This window comes from Aethalodelphis obliquidens, unplaced genomic scaffold, assembly GCF_003676395.1.
Source record: "Aethalodelphis obliquidens isolate GAN/ISIS:26980383/991018 unplaced genomic scaffold, ASM367639v1 scaffold10, whole genome shotgun sequence".
Taxonomy (NCBI): Eukaryota; Metazoa; Chordata; class Mammalia; order Artiodactyla; family Delphinidae; genus Aethalodelphis; species Aethalodelphis obliquidens.
In genome coordinates this window covers 28,956,170-28,975,483 of record NW_020837954.1, presented here as the reverse complement: position 1 = coordinate 28,975,483, position 19,314 = coordinate 28,956,170, and the positions used below count along the sequence as shown (strand labels likewise).

General features: G+C 50.8%; 1 protein-coding gene across 6 annotated transcripts in view; it reads right to left on the bottom strand.

Annotated features, from left to right (window-relative positions):
- Positions 1-19,314, bottom strand: part of SAMD4A (sterile alpha motif domain containing 4A) — a 240,408-nt gene that overhangs the window by 9,943 nt on the left and 211,151 nt on the right. For all 6 annotated transcript variants that reach the window (XM_027111287.1, XM_027111290.1, XM_027111291.1 and 3 more), the window contains 5 exons: positions 18,853-18,938; positions 13,837-13,955; positions 9,391-9,592; positions 7,914-8,040; positions 152-235 (listed from right to left, as the gene is read on the bottom strand). In XM_027111287.1, the coding sequence (XP_026967088.1) occupies positions 152-235; positions 7,914-8,040; positions 9,391-9,592; positions 13,837-13,955; positions 18,853-18,938 (618 nt within the window). The remainder of the gene's footprint in view (positions 1-151; positions 236-7,913; positions 8,041-9,390; positions 9,593-13,836; positions 13,956-18,852; positions 18,939-19,314) is intronic.

Below are 19,314 nucleotides of genomic sequence, written 5' to 3'. Positions count from 1 at the left end.
GTCCGACAGCGCGCTGCAGCCACTCTCCCTCTCCCTCCCTGTCCCCTGCCTCCTCGGCCTGTGCCCTTCCCTCTCTCCCGAGCTGTGGAGGATGGCACGTGGCTGGGGGTTCTCCCAGGCGTGCAGTGCCATGCGGGGAGGATGCACTCACCTCCCAGGGCGTGCTCGGTCATACTGAGGCACAAGGACTCCAGCCTGTTGTTGATGTCAGGTTCAGTCACGGGAAGCTGGAATTCTGCAAGGGACAAAGGGTTCCGCTGGTGACAGGGGCTCTGAGAGCAAGGAGGAAGTAGGCATGGTGTCACTGGCTCCACCTGCCAGGGTGAGGGTTTGGAGTGCCTCCCTGGGAGGACTCGGGGGGCGGGAGAGACCAACAGGGCCAGCGTGGAGGGTGAGCTGGACTCGGGTTCAACCAACCTCTGAGTCTGTTAGACGCACTGAGGCCACTGCAGCTGGAAAAAAATTGGTGCCTAAAAATAGCTGTCATGGTCACAGTCTGCCAGGCCTCTGCTCAGACCCCTCCGGCGGCTTCCCATTGGAGTAAAAGCCAACCCCTTGCCACGGCCTGCAAGGCCCCGAAGACCTGGCCTCTCGTTACCTCTCTGCCTTCGTACAGCAACCCCTTCCTTCACTCCCCACCAGGCCCTTTTCTACCCCAGGGCCTTTGCACTGCTGTTCCCTCTGCCCAGAATGCTGGTCCCTGGACATTTCCATGGCTCACTCTCTGCCTGCTGTCACGTCTCTGGCTCTACCGTCTCCTTGGAAAGGACTTTCTGTTCATTGTATGTGAACAGAATTTTTCCACCCCATCCCTTTTCTCTGCTTTATTTTTCTTCATCGCCATCACCAACGCCTGACATGTGTGTATTTGTCACCTCCTCCCAGTTGAGTGTTTGCTTCATTGGAGCAGGACTTGGCTTTGCTCCCTGTGCCTAGAACTGGGGCCTGATGCATTTCTGCTTCATTACAAGGAGCAGGAAACGGAAACCACAGCCTGGCAAGAGCCTCTTCTGAGTCCAAGACCCTGCTGGGTGTCCAGTTCTCAAGTGGGGCTCCCAGAGGCTAAGTGACTTGTCAAGGCTAGCCAGCCGACACGGAGCTGGGACAGGAAGCCACATGGGTCTCACCCAGAGCTGCTGCTCCACTGCACACTGCATGCCTGCCATGCCTGTCAACACTCTCCAACTCCAAGCGCTGGGAAGCAAGGGCTGAGACGTCTGTTCTGAGGGTTCCCGCTACCCAGGACAATACTGTGCATTCTAACCACAAAGCCCCCTCTACCACGTGGACCCTCCCTATCTCTCCTCCAAGGGGGAGGCACCCCTGAGCCTCCTCTGTCGTGCTAGGGCTCACCGTCAGCACCTCCCCCAACCTCCCTATCCTGTGGAACCCTTGAACATCTTTAACTAGTTTGGAAGTGCCTTGCAGACAGCGACGATGCTCTCAGATTTCTCTGACTCTCCCATGATACCCAGCCATGGCCTTCTGCACACCTCATTACCTGTCTATGGAGTGATGAAAAAGATGGAAATAGAAGGAAACGGACAGCTACTGTGAAACTCGGACAGAACTGTGAAATTCTATGGGGGAGGGCAGAAAAAATCAGCAGTGGGATATGTTCTGAGTGCCTGGGGGAGTCTCAGCGTTGCCACTGCCTTCCTGTGTGACCCTGGGAAGCTGTTCCCTTCTTTGGGCCTTAGCTCTTCTATCTGTAAAGTGGGGAAAGGATCCTGAGGCCCAAACTGCAGGCCATTTCCTGGCTCCTTCGCATCTCCACTAGGGGGCGCTTGGGGCCGGAGCGGGGAGGGAATGAAAAATGAGGTTGATGGTTTGGTGGGAGGGGAAGTTGAAACGAATGGCTAAACCAAAGTATTTGTTTTCCTCGAGGAGCTATATATTTCAGCCTTCCCTGCAATCCGTGTTCCCCATTACCAGCTAATTCAGAGGCAGATGTCGTTTCCGTTATTTAAAATTCTCAAAGAGAAGGTTGGCAAAAGCGATCGATATGAACGCTGGGGAGCAGATAAGGTTCTTTCTGACACCAGTTCCAGCATCGATGGGTCTGAAAGACAACTGTGCCAGTTCATGAGCAGACAGAGGACAACTGGGCTTCTAGGGAAGCTGGTTTCCCCACACCCCCATCCACCACTGCTCTGAGTAGGGTCGGGCAATTAAACAACCCAGAGGGAAGAGTATTTTAGTATTTTCATCCATTCATGTGAAAATCATATGCATGCAAAAATTAGCAGCCTTCAGGGTGTGAAATCTATAAAATAGAAACACAATTTTATATATAGCCAGTTAGCAAATAAAAAAAAAAAAACCCCAGCAGTTACAGCCATCCATATGCTCATTGTAAAATTTAGTTTACTCTCTAGCACTCCCCTTTAAACAAACACTGTGGAGAGATTTGGATAAATAAAGATGCTCGACATTTGGAGAGAAGTGTTTCAGCTGCAGGATTTCTTGCCAACACGCAGCAAAATGGCATTTTCCAAGCCTGGGATTGCGTGTTCCAAAAAAAGGGGGGCTGAGAAATGTGGGGCTCTCTGCTCCAGAATCTCCAAACCCTAGTGGCTGCTCTTTTAGGTTGAAAGTCGGCATGCTTGCTTTTTATCCTCCAGCTCTTCCCTCTGTTGCACGGGGGAGTCGTGACTCCTAACCACTCTCAGAGCAGCTTTGAAAAATTCTAAGTCTTGGGAGAAGCCCGTATGTTCACACTCCAGAGTTTCCTAATAGTGTGACTTTTTAATTGTGTATTTGATAAAAACAGATCTGTGGCATCTCCCTGCACACAGGAGACAGAGGGAGACCAGACGGGTGAAGAGCAGCTTCCATCTCGGCTGGAAGCCCTCAGCCACGGGTGGCTTGGTGGGCAGAGCTCTCCATGCCCCGACTAAGCGTGTGGGCAGCTCCTGCCCACAGGTCCACTTGGACCACAGACCAACTCTTGTCCTTGCTTCTGCTCAGCCTGGGGGCTCATTGCGTTTATCCTGGGCCCCCAGCTGTAACAGACCAGGCAGGTGTAGTGTCGAGTCTTCGGGAGGGCAAAAAGGATAGACTCTGAGCCTTCTGTCCTGTTGCCCGAGCAGGCCTGTTTCCTTAGCTCAGATGGCATCTCTGAGTACGAGGGATTCTTCCCCTCCCCATCAGACCCTTCCAGTATTTAGGATGTATTTGAGGATCCCCAGTTCTAGGATGCCCAAAGTCTAGGCTGATGTGGGACTTTCAAATTGTGCCTTTTCAGAAGTCCCACAAGAACAGGGACTGCTGTTCAGGCCCAGGGTCAAGAGGATTCCGGAAGGAAGCAGTGCCCATCCCTAATGAGGTGTTGCTGCAGGGTCCACCTGGCCTGAAGTGTCCTTCTGCCTCTCTCTCCAAGTCCCTGAGGCTGAGGTAAAGAGGCCAATGTTTTTAGGACTTTAGAATAAGCAGCAGGTTGGGGCATTCTAGGAAAAACCTTGAGAATCCCACTTTGCCAATGACAGCTGAGGCCACTCTGCTGAGTAAACCAGGAGGGCTTTGAGTCTGGTTGAGTGAGAAGTGGGTTGCTGGAAGGCGAGAAATGAGGAAAGTCAGTCTCTTGAGGAAGGGGCAGGGAATGCAGAAGTGGGAGCTACACAACTGTGATGAGGGGAGGAAGGAAGATAAAGGGAAGGCAGGAACCAAGAGGAAAGGGGGAGAATGGTGTCAAAAGGAAAAGAGATCAGTGCCGGCAGGGAAATGGGCCAATGCGGCCGTGCAGAGCTGGTAGTGGTGGGCAGGTGGCAGGGAACACAGGTACGCAGTCGCTCCCTGAATCTGCTGTGGGGAATGGAGCTCTTCTCTGGGGACCTCACTCCTAGACCTGCAGAACTAAGTGCTGCGGAAATCCTATGGGACCCACATTTTCACAAAAAATGATGAGCAGACTATGGTACACGACACTATTGTACCATCTTGCCTCAAGTCGGTCTCTCTGAATTTGGCTCTCAGAAGCAGTGGGGCACAGACCCAGCTGGGTTCTTGGCTGTGATAGAACTGATTCATTTGCCAACCTCCCTGCCCATCCTCTGTCAGTCCTGAGCAGGGCTGTTTGCCTTGGATTACTAGAAGGAGGGAGCAAATGTTGATCAGGTACTCTTAAGTGGGTCCCTGCTCTGGCCTCTGCTTCTGCAGGGCAGCCCCTTCCATCCCCTCAGCGGAGCCAGTGCACTGATGGCACTCCCCCTCTCCCCTCTCTTTCTAAAGGCAGTTCTCTGGAAGCAGTCTGAAACTCACTCACACTAAGGAGAAAGGAATGATAACAACTTTGTGCACTATGCTCCCAGGTATTCTAATGATGGAAGGATTCCAGTCATGAGCCGCTGCATAGGGGAGGTTTGCGACGGAGAACAGATATGTCACATCATGAAATGCTGCCAGGTAAGGCACTGCTTTACCCATCTCACATCTGGGTGGTCCAGCACCAAAGGTAGTTTGCACATGGTTTTGTGCAAGGGAAGGATGAGGTCCCCTGTGAGGCTGCCCCATCTACCTTTCTCCATGCTTTTCCTTTGAAGTCAGCTGCTGGCCCCCTCTGCCCTTTCCCGTCAGCCCTCTAGGTGGCGAGGAGCTTCCGTGGCCTCCTAGTGTCACGCCAGGGCTGCTCTGAGATCCTCTCTGATCCCAGGGGTGGCGGAGCCCAGGTCAGCAGGGTCTGCTTCCAAGATAAGGTGTCATTCTGCGAGCAGTTTCCAAACTAATTTTCCAGTTGGGAAAACACCCTACCTCTCGGAGAAACATGACCCCTCTCGCCAGGCGCCACCCTGATTTTGAGCTCGTCACCCCCCGGTGATGGTATCAGACCCTGTCCTCCTCTCTGGGAGGACCAGCTTCATGTTTCTTACTCATCCCACAGGCCAGCAAGAGGCAACAATCACCGATGGCTCTCCTGGCTTGTCCTGGGAAACATTTTAAATCTGTCCACATGGGAATGAAGTGGAGAACCACCCCTCCTGCCCTGGCCTCCAAGGGGCCCACGGATTCTGTAGGTCCAGGAAAGAAAGAAGGGTCTCGCAAATTCAAGCAAGGTGACTGATGAATTGATATACAGCTTGGAGGCTGGTTCTAGCCCCCAGGCTTTTCTTTATTCTTTGGAGACATTCCATCATCTTGATGGGATTATTTTAAGTTTATAGAATCCAAACTTCCTTAGAATGTAGTGTAGTCTTCAAGATTTGCTCAGATGGGTCAAAATGGGTGCTTTGAAGACATCTAATGGCCAGGAGGAAACCACTATGTTGGAATGTAGCACAGTTTTCTGAGTATTCAATTTTGGGTTGGTCGCACATCTCTATTCCACTTTGCGTTCACAATTACTACTGCTTGTGTAAAGATGAAAGCCGCTTTCTGCCGTCCTGATATCTGCCTACCTGATGTGAGGCTTATGGTCTAGTCCCAGCCCCTGGCCCTCAGGCCCTAGATGCAAAGGCTGAGGAGGAACTTTCTGCGCCCATGGGGGGACTTTCTGCAGCCTGCTTTCCCTTTAGCCAGGGATCCTGGGTCACAGCTGTGCCCTGCCTCGCCCTTCATGGCCATGTCTCAGGAAGAGCCACCCGACATGGGTCAAGGGTGCCGGGCAGGACTTAGGAGTGGCTTCTGCTGAGCCCTAACCAGGGTATTTGCAGTCAGGAAATACGGAGCAGTCCTGTCCCTGGGCCGTGGTTACCAGAAATGCCTTGCCTCATCAGGGCCTTGCTGGAAGTGGGTTTGTCATGTTCGGGTGAGAGGTTAATTAAAACAACAACAATAACCCAAGGGCTCTAAGTCCAGTATGTGAAGAACATTATTGAGAGACTTGCAGATAACTACCAGGAAAACTGAAAACAGCTGGAAGTGCTGCTTCTGGAGATGGGACTCTGGGCTGGGAGGGGAGGGCAGGGGGAGTCATCTTCTCTTACAAGCTGTTTGGTAGTATTTGATTCTTTAACTATGGGAACAAGAGGCTTCACGGGAAGAGGGTGGAGACAATGTTAGGGTCATAGCTGACCTGAGCATAAGCCAACTGTTCAGCGTTGCTGTATAAGAGCAGAGGGGAAACATAGTGCAGGTGGAGGATTCAGATCAACAGACCCAAACGGTTCTTCTCCCAGGGATGGCCCAGCTCTTCCTGGTGGGCCTGGTCTGCCCAATTAAGATGGGGGACAAAGAGGGTGACTGAGGACTTGGAAGAGAGCTGCAGGGAGGAAAAAAGAGGTAGGAAAGAATGGAGAAGTCTACAAGTATGTTAGGATTGGAAGAGAGCGGTCGGCTACACGAGGGCTCCCGTGAGGTTGCACGGTGGCTGGGCTGCAGTCCTGGGGCTGAGGTCAGGGTGAACTATTCATTTAAGGTGAAAGGTCTCGTGCCCAGGATGTCTTCAAATCTTGTCCAGATTCTCTTTTTACTGGGAATGGATTATACATAATTCTACATGAAAACAGAGGCTGGGACTAAATGACCCAGGGAGAAGGCCTTCACAACCCCCAAAATTTTATTAAGTATTTCTTCCTGGGAAGAAAAAGAGCAAGTATCAAAATGAAGAAAAGGAGCTTTAAAACAAAAGTGCCTCTCCCGTTGCGGAGCACAGGCTCCGGACGCGCAGGCTCAGCGGCCATGGCTCACGGGCCCAGCCGCTCCGCGGCATGTGGGATCCTCCCGGACCGGGGCACGAACCCGTGTCCCCTGCATCGGCAGGCGGACTCTCAACCACTGCGCCACCAGGGACGCCCATCAAGAAGCCATTTTCAACCAGCATCTGGACTCTGTGGACGTCCGGTCCTTTCCTGACATACCTTATGCCCTGGTGGCTCCCTGCTATCGGCACCCGCCCTTCTCCTCGGTGGCCTCTCCTCCTCCAGCCTGCCTTCCCTTCACTCCTCCATGCTTAGCCCTGTCTGACGCCCCTGCTCAAAATCTTTTATCGATTCCTCACTGAGAGCAGCTGGAGTCTGAGCTCCTCGGCCTTGGATTCAGTGTCCCACCTTTGGCTGCGGTCTTTCCAGCTCCCTTGGTCTACCTGCCGCTACTTCAGCCTGACCCCTCTGCCGAGCCGCCGTGGGACTCGATACCCTTGCAGTCTTGCTCTCTTAGCTCCTTCTGCTTGCAACTCCACCCTCCTCTTTCCACCTCTTCACCCTCTGCTCCCTGAAGCTCACCTATGACTCTAAGAAGCTTCTTTGCCCACCCAGGCCACAGTGACATTTCCCCTCAAACTCCTGTAAGACATGGTACAGAGCATGTCTACCCAGGGTGAGGACCTTCTTCCAGGTGCGACCCATGTAGTAATTGCTTGCAGGGCTTTGCATTACTCATGGAGTCTAAGAGGTCACTGTCTGCACAGAAGAAGGTGCAGGCATCTGTTGGCTGTATGTAATTCTGGCTACTCTGAGGAGGCGTGGTCAAAGGTGAAGCTGACATGAGGTACACCAAGCTGCTCTTTAACCAAGTAGAGGAAAGATGGCTGGATCAGCGGTCACGTGTGCAAGGAGCTCCCAAACCAGGGGGAGGTCTCTCAGCATCGCACTGTCAAGTTTTCTTTCTCTGTCTCACTATCTACACATTTCCCCACGTATATACCAACGACACACACACTACACATGAAACCCCTCCCAACTCCCCCCTGAAAACCCCCCCGTAATATCCCTGGGTTCATCAATCCAGAAATATAACTAGAATCAAAAATACCCCCAACAGATCACAACCAACTCGAGCTCCGTGTGCTGGCTCCCAGCCAACCAGCCGCTATTCATGCTGGCAAGACACGGTTTAAAAAAGGAAAGGCTTCTATAAGCTCAAAAGAATGCATGGTGACAGTTGAGGCTAAGCACTTTCTGCTTGGGTTCACTGGGGCATCTATTTTGGTGACCTGGCCTCCCCGAGAGGAGAGCGAAGGATGGAGGGCTGGGCCCTACCTGGCTGTTGGAACATCAGCATATTCTGCGGTGAAGTGTGCACGGGCAGCGAGCGGGTCCTTTGGACTGAGCTGTGGGTGCGGCTTGGCATGCTGTTGCTGCCCCCGGGGTTGGCGAACCAGAGGTTCTAGGGAGAAACACGAAAGCAGAACCCATTACTCTGGACACCTGGGGGGGCCCACAGCCAGAATCCAGGAGGCAAGTACCCTGGGAGGACTCTCTGCTAACTTCTGGGAAAGGGCTTATAGGCCAGCACGATCCATCTGCTTATTCAGAGAGAGGGGCTTTAGATTCCGTTCAGTCCCCCCCTTCCCCGCCCCCCACCCCGGGGCGAAACGTCCTTAGCCTCAGGCTCCTCTCTAAGCCTCAACTTAATCTGGACACCAATCTCCCTTGCTAGCTCCAAAACTCTTTTTATTCCTTCTGTTGCCTTTGCTTTTCCTATCACTTTTCTAGGAAATGGGGGGAGTTCTATAAATGTCTGCAACGAAGAGCACAAACTATTTCAGGGCTCTCAGTTGATTTTCTCTCTGAGATTCTTACAATTTACTACAAAGCAAGGAGGAGAAAAAAGAACCTCTCAGCTGGCAAAGAGCTGGCACAAGTCAGCTTGTGTGTTTATTATTACGCGGGTGTCCTAGCAGTGATTTCCTCTTGGGCCCATCTGGGGGCTTCCCACAATGGTCAGAGAGTGGGGCTTTTTCCTACCCTGTGCTGTTTCCCTGGGGGGAGTGAATCCTGCCTGTCTTGCCAGGAACTGTTTCCTGTTTTGTAAATCAAGCTCTCATCCCTTAGTTTCTCATGACAACCCAGAACCTCAGACTCACTTGGTGTCCCTCTAACCCCAGCCCCGACCTGCAGAGCCCCCACAAAGCAGGGGCTACACAGGTGGGAGGCGCTGGGTGGGAGGGTGGGAGTACTGGGACGAGGACCCAGGGGACAGAGGTTGTGGCTCTATATCCCATGGCGAGAATCTCTGGGCAGCCTGGCCTTGACCGCCTGAGAATGTTTCAATTCTCCCTCTGACAGCCTTTCTCAGGCTCCTTCCTGTGGGTTCTCCACCACAGCTGGGACCATGACAAAGGAGCTATTTGCCTCAGATAAAAAGGCTAAGAAGCCCTCAGATGCTCTGGAAGCCAAATTTGGAAGGCAGTGGGATCTGCTGGGGCAGGTCAAAGATCAAGGCGAAGAAGAAACAGGTCTTGCATTTCTTCCTAAAGGCCCCCCGTGTGCAGGGCCCCCAAGGTTAAAGCGGCCGTGGGGCAGCCTAAACAAAATCCCCACAAGGCCAGTTGCTGCCGTGGCCTCGCTTTGTCTTCCCGAGAAACAGTGCAAACAACCTCTGAGCCACAGGGACAACCGTCCTCAGTCTAGCCCCCCGGGCCTCTCCTCTCGCCTTGGGGTTGTCTGGGGGGCTGTCCGGAGCCTCAGGCCCTGAGCTGGGCCTGCCCACCCTCCTCCCCGGGGCCGAGCAGACCTGTCTTCCTTGTTTCATGATGGTGGGGTTGGCTGCGGTGTTGCGCTGGGTGGAGCTGACAAATCCGCTGGTGCCCAGGAGGCCAAGGCGGGCGGAAGGGACGTTCCGGGAGGGGATCTGGTACTGGCGTGGGTTCCGCCTGCCCATGCCACCGCCCACAGAGCCAGCCGTCGGGAGGGAGTTGGACTGCCCGAAGCCGCGGCTGTGAGAGCCAAGAGGGAAGAACAGAGGCCATCAGTCACCCTCAGCCCTTCCCAACCCCCGGGCTGCCAGCAGGATGCCTCCTTGGGGTCTGCTCACATTTTGACCGTTATGAGGTCTACGGGGGTCAGGGTTCTATGACCAAATGACAGCTAACATCTGAGAGCTAACATCACGTGCACCGCCCTGGGACTTTGATGTTGATTCTTCAATCCTATGAAGTAGGCACTCTATCTCCATTTACAGCTGGAGAAGTAAAACAGAGAGCTTAATAATTTCTCAAAGGTCACACAGCCATTGGGGGGCAGTGCTGGACTATGAGCCCAGAACGTTAACCCGTGTGCTCTACAGCCTTCTTCCACTGTGTCACGGGCCCTGAGCACTCATGTTCCCGTCAAGGGGCCACACGGTAAGAAAGCGGCAGAGCCAGGATCTGTGCCCCTTCCTTCAGACCACAGTCCGGTTCTGATGTCTGTCTGTACAGCAGACTTGGAAGGAGTGGCCTCTGAGCCCCACTAGGACGTAAGCTCCATGAGAAAAAAGATGGTGTCTGTCCTCATCAACCCTGCAGGTCCCTCCTGCCTGGATCAGCTCCCGGCGGTAAATGCAGGCTGAGTGAACGAAGGAATGAGTCTCTGGCATTATAATCACCTCTCCAAATGGGAAAGCTGACCCCACGTCTGGGGCTCTGACTCCAGGTGAAGAGGAGGGATATGAGAATGAAGATGATGATGTTTGCAATCGCTCTGGACCTAGGACACCGACTGTTCCCCACTCCTCAGGCCCTCCCCAGAGAAAGACCCGGAGGTCACAGGCTTCGCCTGGGTCCACGCAGGGAGGCAGCCGCGGACCCGTGGCATCATGCTCGGACACCATGCTCCCATTGGTCTGGTGACCTCAGTGCTGAAGAACTCATCCTCTCCAGCAGGCCTCAAGTTCTGGGAGGGTGCACGGCAGCCAGCAGGGTTTCAGGAACCAGCACATTCTTTCCAAGAAGAGTCAGCTTTAGTCATTCACTGATGTTTCAGTCAAAATGCTTTACCTCCGATGGCCACAAGATGGAATAGACTTGCTTTCCCAGCCACACAGGGGAGGTTTGTACCAAGCCCGTGCGGAGACTCCAGGAGACAGAGCTGACGTAGTTTAACCAGATGATGGGGAGGGGAGGTGCTGCAAAACAGTTATTTCCTGAGGGAGAGAGGGGTGTGTGTGTGGTGGGGTGCAGCATCTAGGTCATCAGCACAGTTGATCTCAGAAAGTGTTTCTTTCTTAGAATTCCTAAATTTCCTGGGGGGTGGGTGGGAGCAGGGAAGAGAATGCCACGGTGAGCTGGTGGCAACTGATTTCTGGGCTGTGTTTTTCCACTTCTAGGCTTTTGTGACCCAAAAGAATGGTTCCCAATTCCAGTCAGAGGCTCATGTACACGTGGTGAGAAGGACACTCACGGGTTCTAGGTCTCTTGGTTTATCTCATTCTTTCTCCCATTCTCCCCCTTTCTTCCTTCTTTTACTAAGGTTTAAAATGTTTGGTTTGAAAGAAGAAATTCAGGCCCAGAGGAGCAGAAGTAATCTCAAGTGATGGAAGAGACCTCCTCTGGAGTATGGACAACATGTGACAGGTGGAGGCAAGGATCAAGTGGCTGTTTTGAGGGGTGGGGGGTTGTTTTTGTTTTTTCAACTACGAAAACTAGTCCTTTGGTTTTTGGAGCCAGAATTTTGGCCACCTGGTATGATGATTTAGTATTCTCCTAAGATTTTTCCTTATTTAGTGCAGACAGTTTTTTTGCTCATCTTCCTTTTTGGTTGGATTTTTAAAAAGTTATTTCATATGCAAAACAGAGCAGTCAGTGAGTGATGCTAAAATGATTTGTGCTTCCAGGCAGGCAAGACTATATTCTTAAGCAATATAATGTAGGCAGAGGATTCTGTAATGGGACATTTAGTCACGGGAGAAACGTGGACTCCTAAAGTTAGCATTCACAGAGCTGGTAGAGCCCAGAACATTTTGGGGATAGGCTGGATGGAGGGGAGAATTTGCTTAGGCCGTCGAATGACGGTGGATCTCACCGTGGTGTCCTAAACTTGGTTATTACAAAGTCAGGCTTATTGAGGGTTGCCACTGCTGGTAACCAGAGTGAAAGCTTAAGTCACTTCAGATCACTAGGCTTAATGAAAGAATCATTCTTTCTCGGGAGAGAACAAAGTGACAAACGTCAGTTTCCATTTCTCATTCTCTTGCTCTGCCCATCTGTGTCTTTCTGTGCTTTCCTACATCTAACCAACTGAGTTCATTTCCTTGAAATGACTGATAAAATAACATTAATAAGAACCAATTAATTTGGGATTTGTGATAATTCAAGGAGGGGCTGGGCTGCAGTTACCTTTGTATTATGGCAGAAACAGGTCTTCAAAGCAAATTAATAGCATAAAAAGATCCCAGAGGTAGTATTTATGAGAATGAATTATTTTCTGGAGCTTCAGCAACTTCCAGTTGAACATCCATAACTGATGACTGCATTCATTCTGATCTAATCAATAAAAGGAGGACCAATCTGGCAAACCTTGGGTTAGCCCAATTCAAGCATCAGTTGATAACACTGTAGAGAAGTCAAGGTTAAGGGGAACAGTGATGTGGACCAAGGACAGAGCAGGGCAGACGGAAGCAGCGGATGGCACTTTGGGGAGGAAGACAAAAGAGCTTGAAAGCTCTGTTTTCATCTTCAACTTCTGAATTCCTTCTTCCTCTTGGAACTTGTCTCCCAAGGGCCTGGTGTTGCAAGAGGGGTCCGGATCTTCCTCCCCTTTCTTGGGGGTCGAGAAGAGGGAGAGCCTGGGAGGGGGGCAGCCCCAGGGAAGAAGGCTAAGGAGCGGGCCTCGCCTTTCATCTGGGCCCCCAGGAATCCTCAGGGTGCACAGGTGGTCCGCCCAACCCTCCAGGGAGGCTTGGGGCCAAGGAGCTGGCAATAGAGTATTGTTTTGTCTGACTCTCTTTTCTGCACATCATCCGGGGACCAGGAGAGCTGCCCAGCAACCGCAGTGGTTAAGACCACTGACTCTGGAGCTGACGCTGGCCTGCCTGGTCCAAATCCCGGATGCCACTGCCTCCCAACTCTTCTGTAAATTGGGGTTGATAATAGCACCTCTACCTCACATGGCTGTTGCAAGGATTAAATGTATTAATATTCTTAAGTGCTTGGATACCCACTTGGCACAAAGTACATGCTAAATGTTTGTTTAATAAATAACTGTGTTATATATGCTGGAATATGATAACACTTCAATTTTTACATTAATCTTCAATGAAGACTTTTCACAAGTTCCGACTGGCCTTATCTCCCTGAAGTAATTTATAAAACAGTGATGTTTCAAGGCACACTTATGCAAATAAATGCCCAACCTTTTAACACAGACAGAGCTTCTACATATGCACTGAGAAATGAGTTCAGAACTTGCTAGGTGCGAGCGAAAAAAACGAGTATTTATCTGCTCATGTTGAAAAAAGTAAAACAGAATGTTGATTTTTCAGCATATCTGCATCATCGTCATTCCCTTGTCTCCCCAAAACTCCCTGTCATTGTTCAAGGCTTCCCTCTACCCCTCCCCGTGATTCCTCCCCCAGATTGTCACTGTAATTCACCTTTAATATGCAATTAGATTCCTCAACTTAAAACCAGATTAAGGTAATGGGTTCTAAAGGACAACGAGGCTTATTTTTAACGACATCCAAGAAGCTGAAGTACTATGAAAAATCAAGAATGGCACTGCTCCACTCTTAGATTGCAGCTCAGACCAAAATAGACTAGCACTGGGCTCTTCACCCTGCCACCAACTATAATTAGCTTGTCTGCAGCCAGAAGGGAGAAAAAATTACACTATCACTTAAGGTGTGGAGAGAACCACCCGTTTTTGTCCTTTCAGAGCCCCCTGTTGTGGATAAAGCACCAAGTGTTTTGTGGGCATTCGTTAGATCGTACCCACTCCCCACTCAATGCCCATCCAGACCTATACCGTCATTTTGACCATGTCAACTGAGTTGCCCAAGATCACATTCAGCTCTTCCTCTGGGAATTCTTTCCCTCTACAGCTTTTTCCCAACCCCACCTGTTTAAGGAATGTGATCTGGACTTGTCATAGGGCGCCCTGATAAACAAGGAATGATGCCCTGTGTAGTCCTGCCCCTGGAACCTAAGCAGACAGTGGGGTACTGGAACCACCATGCAGTACAAAGACTGAAATCCCAACATACTTTCTTTGCTGTCGATATCCTGATATGTCTAGAAGGGTTTTCCGAGGGAAAGACCGAAAGAGCTTCTGCACCTGCTGTTTCCATGACAACAATCGTTTTTTCTGTGTCTCTGTAAATGCCTGCAAAACAAACAGGACTTTTTAATGGGTGACGCAGCCTGGCATTAGAGGGAGAAACACGCGATTAATCGGGGAAACATCGGAGTCCTGCAGCTGCCTTTTCTTCACCTTGTTTCCAACCTGCTCCAAACAGCAGTCAGTTTTATTTGGGAGCTGCCTGTACTGAAAATTCAAGTTATTTGACATTGGAGGTGCCTGGTAAGGTACATGCATTAAGCTTTTGACAACCCTCGATTTTGGTTGCATTTCTGGCAGATCCATACCCTCTTTCCACTTTCCCCTGACTCCACTCTGGACTCTGTTTATTAACCAAGAATGAATTGCAAAATTGATTGTTGACTACTCGGGCTTTTACAGGCATTTTCATAATCCATGGAAATGCTAAACCACTCCAAAAAATCAATCTGCTTGACGGTGTGTGTTCACCCTGGAGTGGTCTGTGGGGCTTCGGAAAAGGGAATGTACTCTCGGCGTGTCTGGCCTCTGCTGAGAAATCTCCAGTTAAGGGGCCCCATGCTCTACACAACCCCAGTGCACCATTCCTCACCTAAATTTTGTCTAAGGTTTAGGAAAATGGGTAGATCTGATGCCTTCTCAAGTCTTTTCTAGTAAAACTGGTGTTTGGGGATGCTTTGCCTACTGCCCCATACGTAACACACTCTCACCTATATCATGTGTCTTTGTGTGTACAGCCTATGTACTCAAGCGAAGCCCAGGGAAGGACTTCACAGGGGCTATGAGACCCCAAGGCAGGGACTCTCAAATTCATGATATATTAGGATCCCCCAGGAGACTGTTAAAATGCAGATTTCTGAACCCCTTCTCCCCACCAGAGCCTGATTTCATAGATATGGAGAGAAGTCTAGGGGTTTGTGTTTGCAGCAAGTGCCCTGGGAATTCTGCTGCAGATAAGCCATGGCCATGCAGTGTTCTAGATGGTGAGGACTACACATGCAATATAGGAAACCCCTGTCAAGTGCCTAGAACTGTGGTCCACGCACTGTCATAAAGCCACTGGATCTGACTGACTAGCAGTAACAGTGATGGAGATACCATACCCAAGTAGTTTTGTCAATAAAGCATGAAATACTTTAAGTAGAAATAAATGAATACTTAGAGTAACAGACTATATGTCTGTTTCCCATAAAGGAAACAGATTCCTTAAACAGACAGAAAAAAACGACAGTTTTATTTTCTTCCAATGACACTTCACCTTTAAGGACCTGAACTCAGGAGAGCTATGTGAACAAAAGCAAGAAGACGTTAGTCATATTGTGGAAAAGGTACTGACGACTTGCAAAGCCCTTCCTCCTGGCTGACCTTAGCCAGATGCCACTGAGCACAGTCATCAAGGTGGACTTCCCCAGCAGGCACTCAGTGCCCTGTTAGAGATAAATGTGCTGACACGCCTTAAGGTGCATGGTGGATGGTCTCACGGCTAAAAGGTGAGAATGTGGTTCTCCTCTGTGGTCCCTCTCATTTGCTGGTGATGTTCAGCGAGTGTCCAGCTATACAGGAATAGCTTCAAAAACTGCAAAAGGCAAGCATTTCTGCTAGACTAATAAAGGGATGGGTAGATTCTGCTTCTGACCAGCTTATTCAGCCAAATGTTGAGCGAGGACACAAGATGCAGGTGCGCTGGTCAAGACGACTTGGGGAGGAGAGGAGAGTCCAGCCCAGTGGGTCAGTGGAAGCCTCTGGATGCAAATGGGCAGGGCTTGAATCCCTGCACATCTTTATGCAAGTTCCTCTACCTGAGACTCTGCTCCTTCTAAAAACTCAGGTTAATAATACCTCATCAAAGGGAACTTGTAAGGATTAAATGAAATTCACACACAAAGGGTACTTAGGATACTCAGAACATGCCTGGCTCTTCGCCATGGGTCACTGTGTGCTGCCCACAGACACTGACTAGGTTTTTCGGTTGCACGGACCAGCCCTTTGGTGGCAGCATATGAATGTCCATCACATTCATAAGCTTTGGTCTTCAACCCTGGCCTTAAACTCCAACCAATGACTTCGAGGTCTCAGAACTACAACACTGAGCTGGTCTGGAGCCCACCTGAGTTTCCAAGTGACAAAGGAGTAAATGGCTCACTTTACAGATGCGCATTCAAAGCGCTTCCAGGGACACTGGTTCATATGTGACATCTCCCCTGGCGGCAAGGAGCACCCAAGAAGATGGAAATGTTTATGCCCCCTCAGAGAGGTCAGCTCATCCACTCAGCAGCGGGGCAACAGGCTCACGTAGTTGGGGCTGCAGATGGGAACGGGCCCCTCAGGGGTGCTGAGCGTGTGGCTGTTCTCAGTCCTGGGAGCTGCGGCTGGGAGGCTTGGAGAGGAGCTAGACCATGGCTGGTAATGAGTGATTTCTGAGAGCTGCTTCCCGTGTGTGCCTGCAAATAGCACTCGGTTGTGGGAGCTCTGCTATCAGCTGGGATGCCAGCGCCTCATCTCAGCCGGCTCCAGGCAGCTCTGGGTTGCGCTGGCAGCAGCCTCCTCGGGGGCTGGAGGGGAAGGAAGACTCCAGAGTCCAGAATGCCCAGACACAGCCGGTCAGCCACTTCTGAGTTCTCTGTCCCTGTCAGGCCCAGACCCATATGTCTGTCTGGATGAAGATGTGTCCTACAGCTCTTGTGGCTGGATTACAAGGGTCATAAAGGGGGCAAGAGCTCTTCTTCCCAGAACCTTCTCAAGACGGCAAGGAGGCGAGAAGCCTGGGCTTATAATCCAGGAGATGAAGTGACTGGTCTCAGAAATAAGATTCAGAACTTTCCTGTCCTTTTACTCCTCTAGGGATTTGGCTCCTTTGTCCCTGGGGAGGAAGGAAGGTGTCTCGGCAGTCAACACCCTCCCATCCACTGGCTAAAGAACAGCAAGATCGGGCTGTGAAAGGGAGCCCTGTGTCTCGGAGCCCCGGCGAGTCTCCAGCCCGGTTGGAGACTGTGCCTCGACGGGGCCTTGCGGGGAGGGTGGGTTCTGCACACACAGAATAACCCGAGGCTGTGGAAAATTATTCAAACGTGTTCCCTCTACTCAAACTCAAATCATAAAAAGCCTCAAACACCATTTTCCCTCCCGAAGCAGAGAGCTGGCCCCTCCATCCTGACATGGATGCAGGCAAGCGGGCAGGGCACAAGCTCCTTTCTGCCCGTGACTCCCGTCCGTGACGTGCCCCCCTCCCCTGCAGTCAGGGGAGATGAGCCCACACGGGGCCACCTTGGCACCTGTCACTTGGAGCTCCAGGGAGGAAAAGGGGAAAGACACAGAAAGGAGAGCCAGGACGCCCAGGGAGGGCACGCACGACGGCAGGAAAGGGAGAAGCGCCAGGCCACAGCGTCGGGGCTGGCGTGGACCAATTAGGAAGCTAGCGCACCATCCAACGGAGGCAGCTGGAGGACTCGTTACTTTGTCTCCTGGGCTCAGCAGACTGGAGGCGAGGTGGGAGGGAACTTGTCCTGCAGTATCTTCAAGGCTCAGTGCTGAGTGTGGGCGTGGGAGAGGAAGCAGGGTTCCGGTGTGCTTTTTCAGAAATGTTAATGCTCCCCTGATCAGACCCCGCTGAAGCCTACTCCAAGCATCCTCGGCCCCTCCGAGCGCTGCTCCCTCTGCCTGACTGCTCTCTTCCGCTTCCTCATGGACCAAGACTTTCCCACTAAGATTCTGCTCGCCCTTCAGGTCTGGCTTGGACGGAGTGCCTCTGGGCTCTGGGTAGGTACCCGCCTCCTGGGCTCCAGTTCCTCGGAGGTGGCCTTATTGTCATATGTGTGGTGACCTGTTTTCCTTTTGTCTCACCCACTCCCCTCCCACGGGAAGCTCCCTAGCCAGGGGCAGGATCTAGGTACTTAATAAATATCTACAGAATGAATGAGCTCTAAAATCCATCCCCTGTTCTTGCCTTCTCTCCTTCCTATTGATTTTTTGCTGGCCCAAATGAGAGCAGTGTCAGGATTGGACATTGAAAAGGGTGAGTGGGAGTTTGGGTGGAAGCTACCTAGAGATTGTCACACTGAGTGAAGTAAGTCAGAGAGAGAAAGACAAATATCATATGTTATCACTTATATGTGGAATCTAAAAAAATGGTACAGATGAACTTATTTACAAAACAGAAACAGAGTCACAGATGTAAAAAAAAAAAAAACTTACGGTTACCAAGGGAGAAAGCGGGGTGGGGGGAGGGATAAATTGGGAGATATTGGGACAGACATAGACACACTACTTTATATAAAATAGATGACTAATAAAGACCTGCTGCATAGCACAGGAAACTCTACGCAATACTCTGTAATGACCTCTATGGGAAAAGAATCTAAAAAAGAGTGGATATATGTATACGTATAGCTGATTCACTTTGCTGTACAGCAGAAACTAATGCAACATTGTAAATCAGCTCTACTCCAATAAAAATTAAAAAAAAATAAAACCAATTCTTATAAGAATCACAAGTCAAAATACAGCAGAATAACCACCAAACCACATACAACATACACACAGACACACGTTATTTCTTCTGTACGCTCTCCTTTTCTCCCCGCTCTCCTCCAATTTTCCTGAGCTCAAAGGGAAAATGTTTCCACACCCCCGGGGCTAGGTGGCAGGACTGTGGTCAGCCTCCCCAGGCTCGGTCCCTCGGGCAGGCTTCCGGAGCCGGACGTTTCTCTCAGGCATTTGCCCCCAAGTCAGAGCTCAGTCCAGGTGAATCTCTGGACCCCAGAGTAATACGCAAGCTGCGTTTAGGTTTGAAGCCACCACAGCCACGTTCTGCCCGAGCTATTACTAATGACCCCCCGACTCAAACACAAGGTGTTGGAGACCCAAATGATCACACCACAGAAACTCTGAGAACCACTTTTAAGCAATGAGAAAAAGCAGTTTCGTGAAACCTGTCACTACTCACCTCATGGATTAGACACTTGTCTATGAGCTGTAAATAGGAACTTATATTCTCCTCATCGGGTCTGGAGACCAAGAGCTGTGTGCACACTGGGAATTAAAAAAATAAAAAAGGGAAGGTGAATCAGAGAAATGTACACCCATCCTAACCTCTGAGATCTGCCTCTGATTTCCTTTCAGGACCAATATTTTGAGAGGTATGTGTGACTGTGGCTTTATGTCACGTTCACAAAAAAGGCCAGGAGGCTCCTCATTCCACTGAAGTCAAAGGCTTGGTTACCACAGGAGCCCTTGCCTCCAGAAGCCCCTTTGGTTAATTCCACGCATACCATTCTATATTAAGCCTTCTGCAACCCTGCCCACTCTGGGAGAGGAAGAATGCAGCAGCGTCCGGAGCCCTGTCTTTGAAAGAGGTTCCTTTTGAGAGGGAGTTCAAAGGCATTAAGACCATCAGCCCTTATCAGAG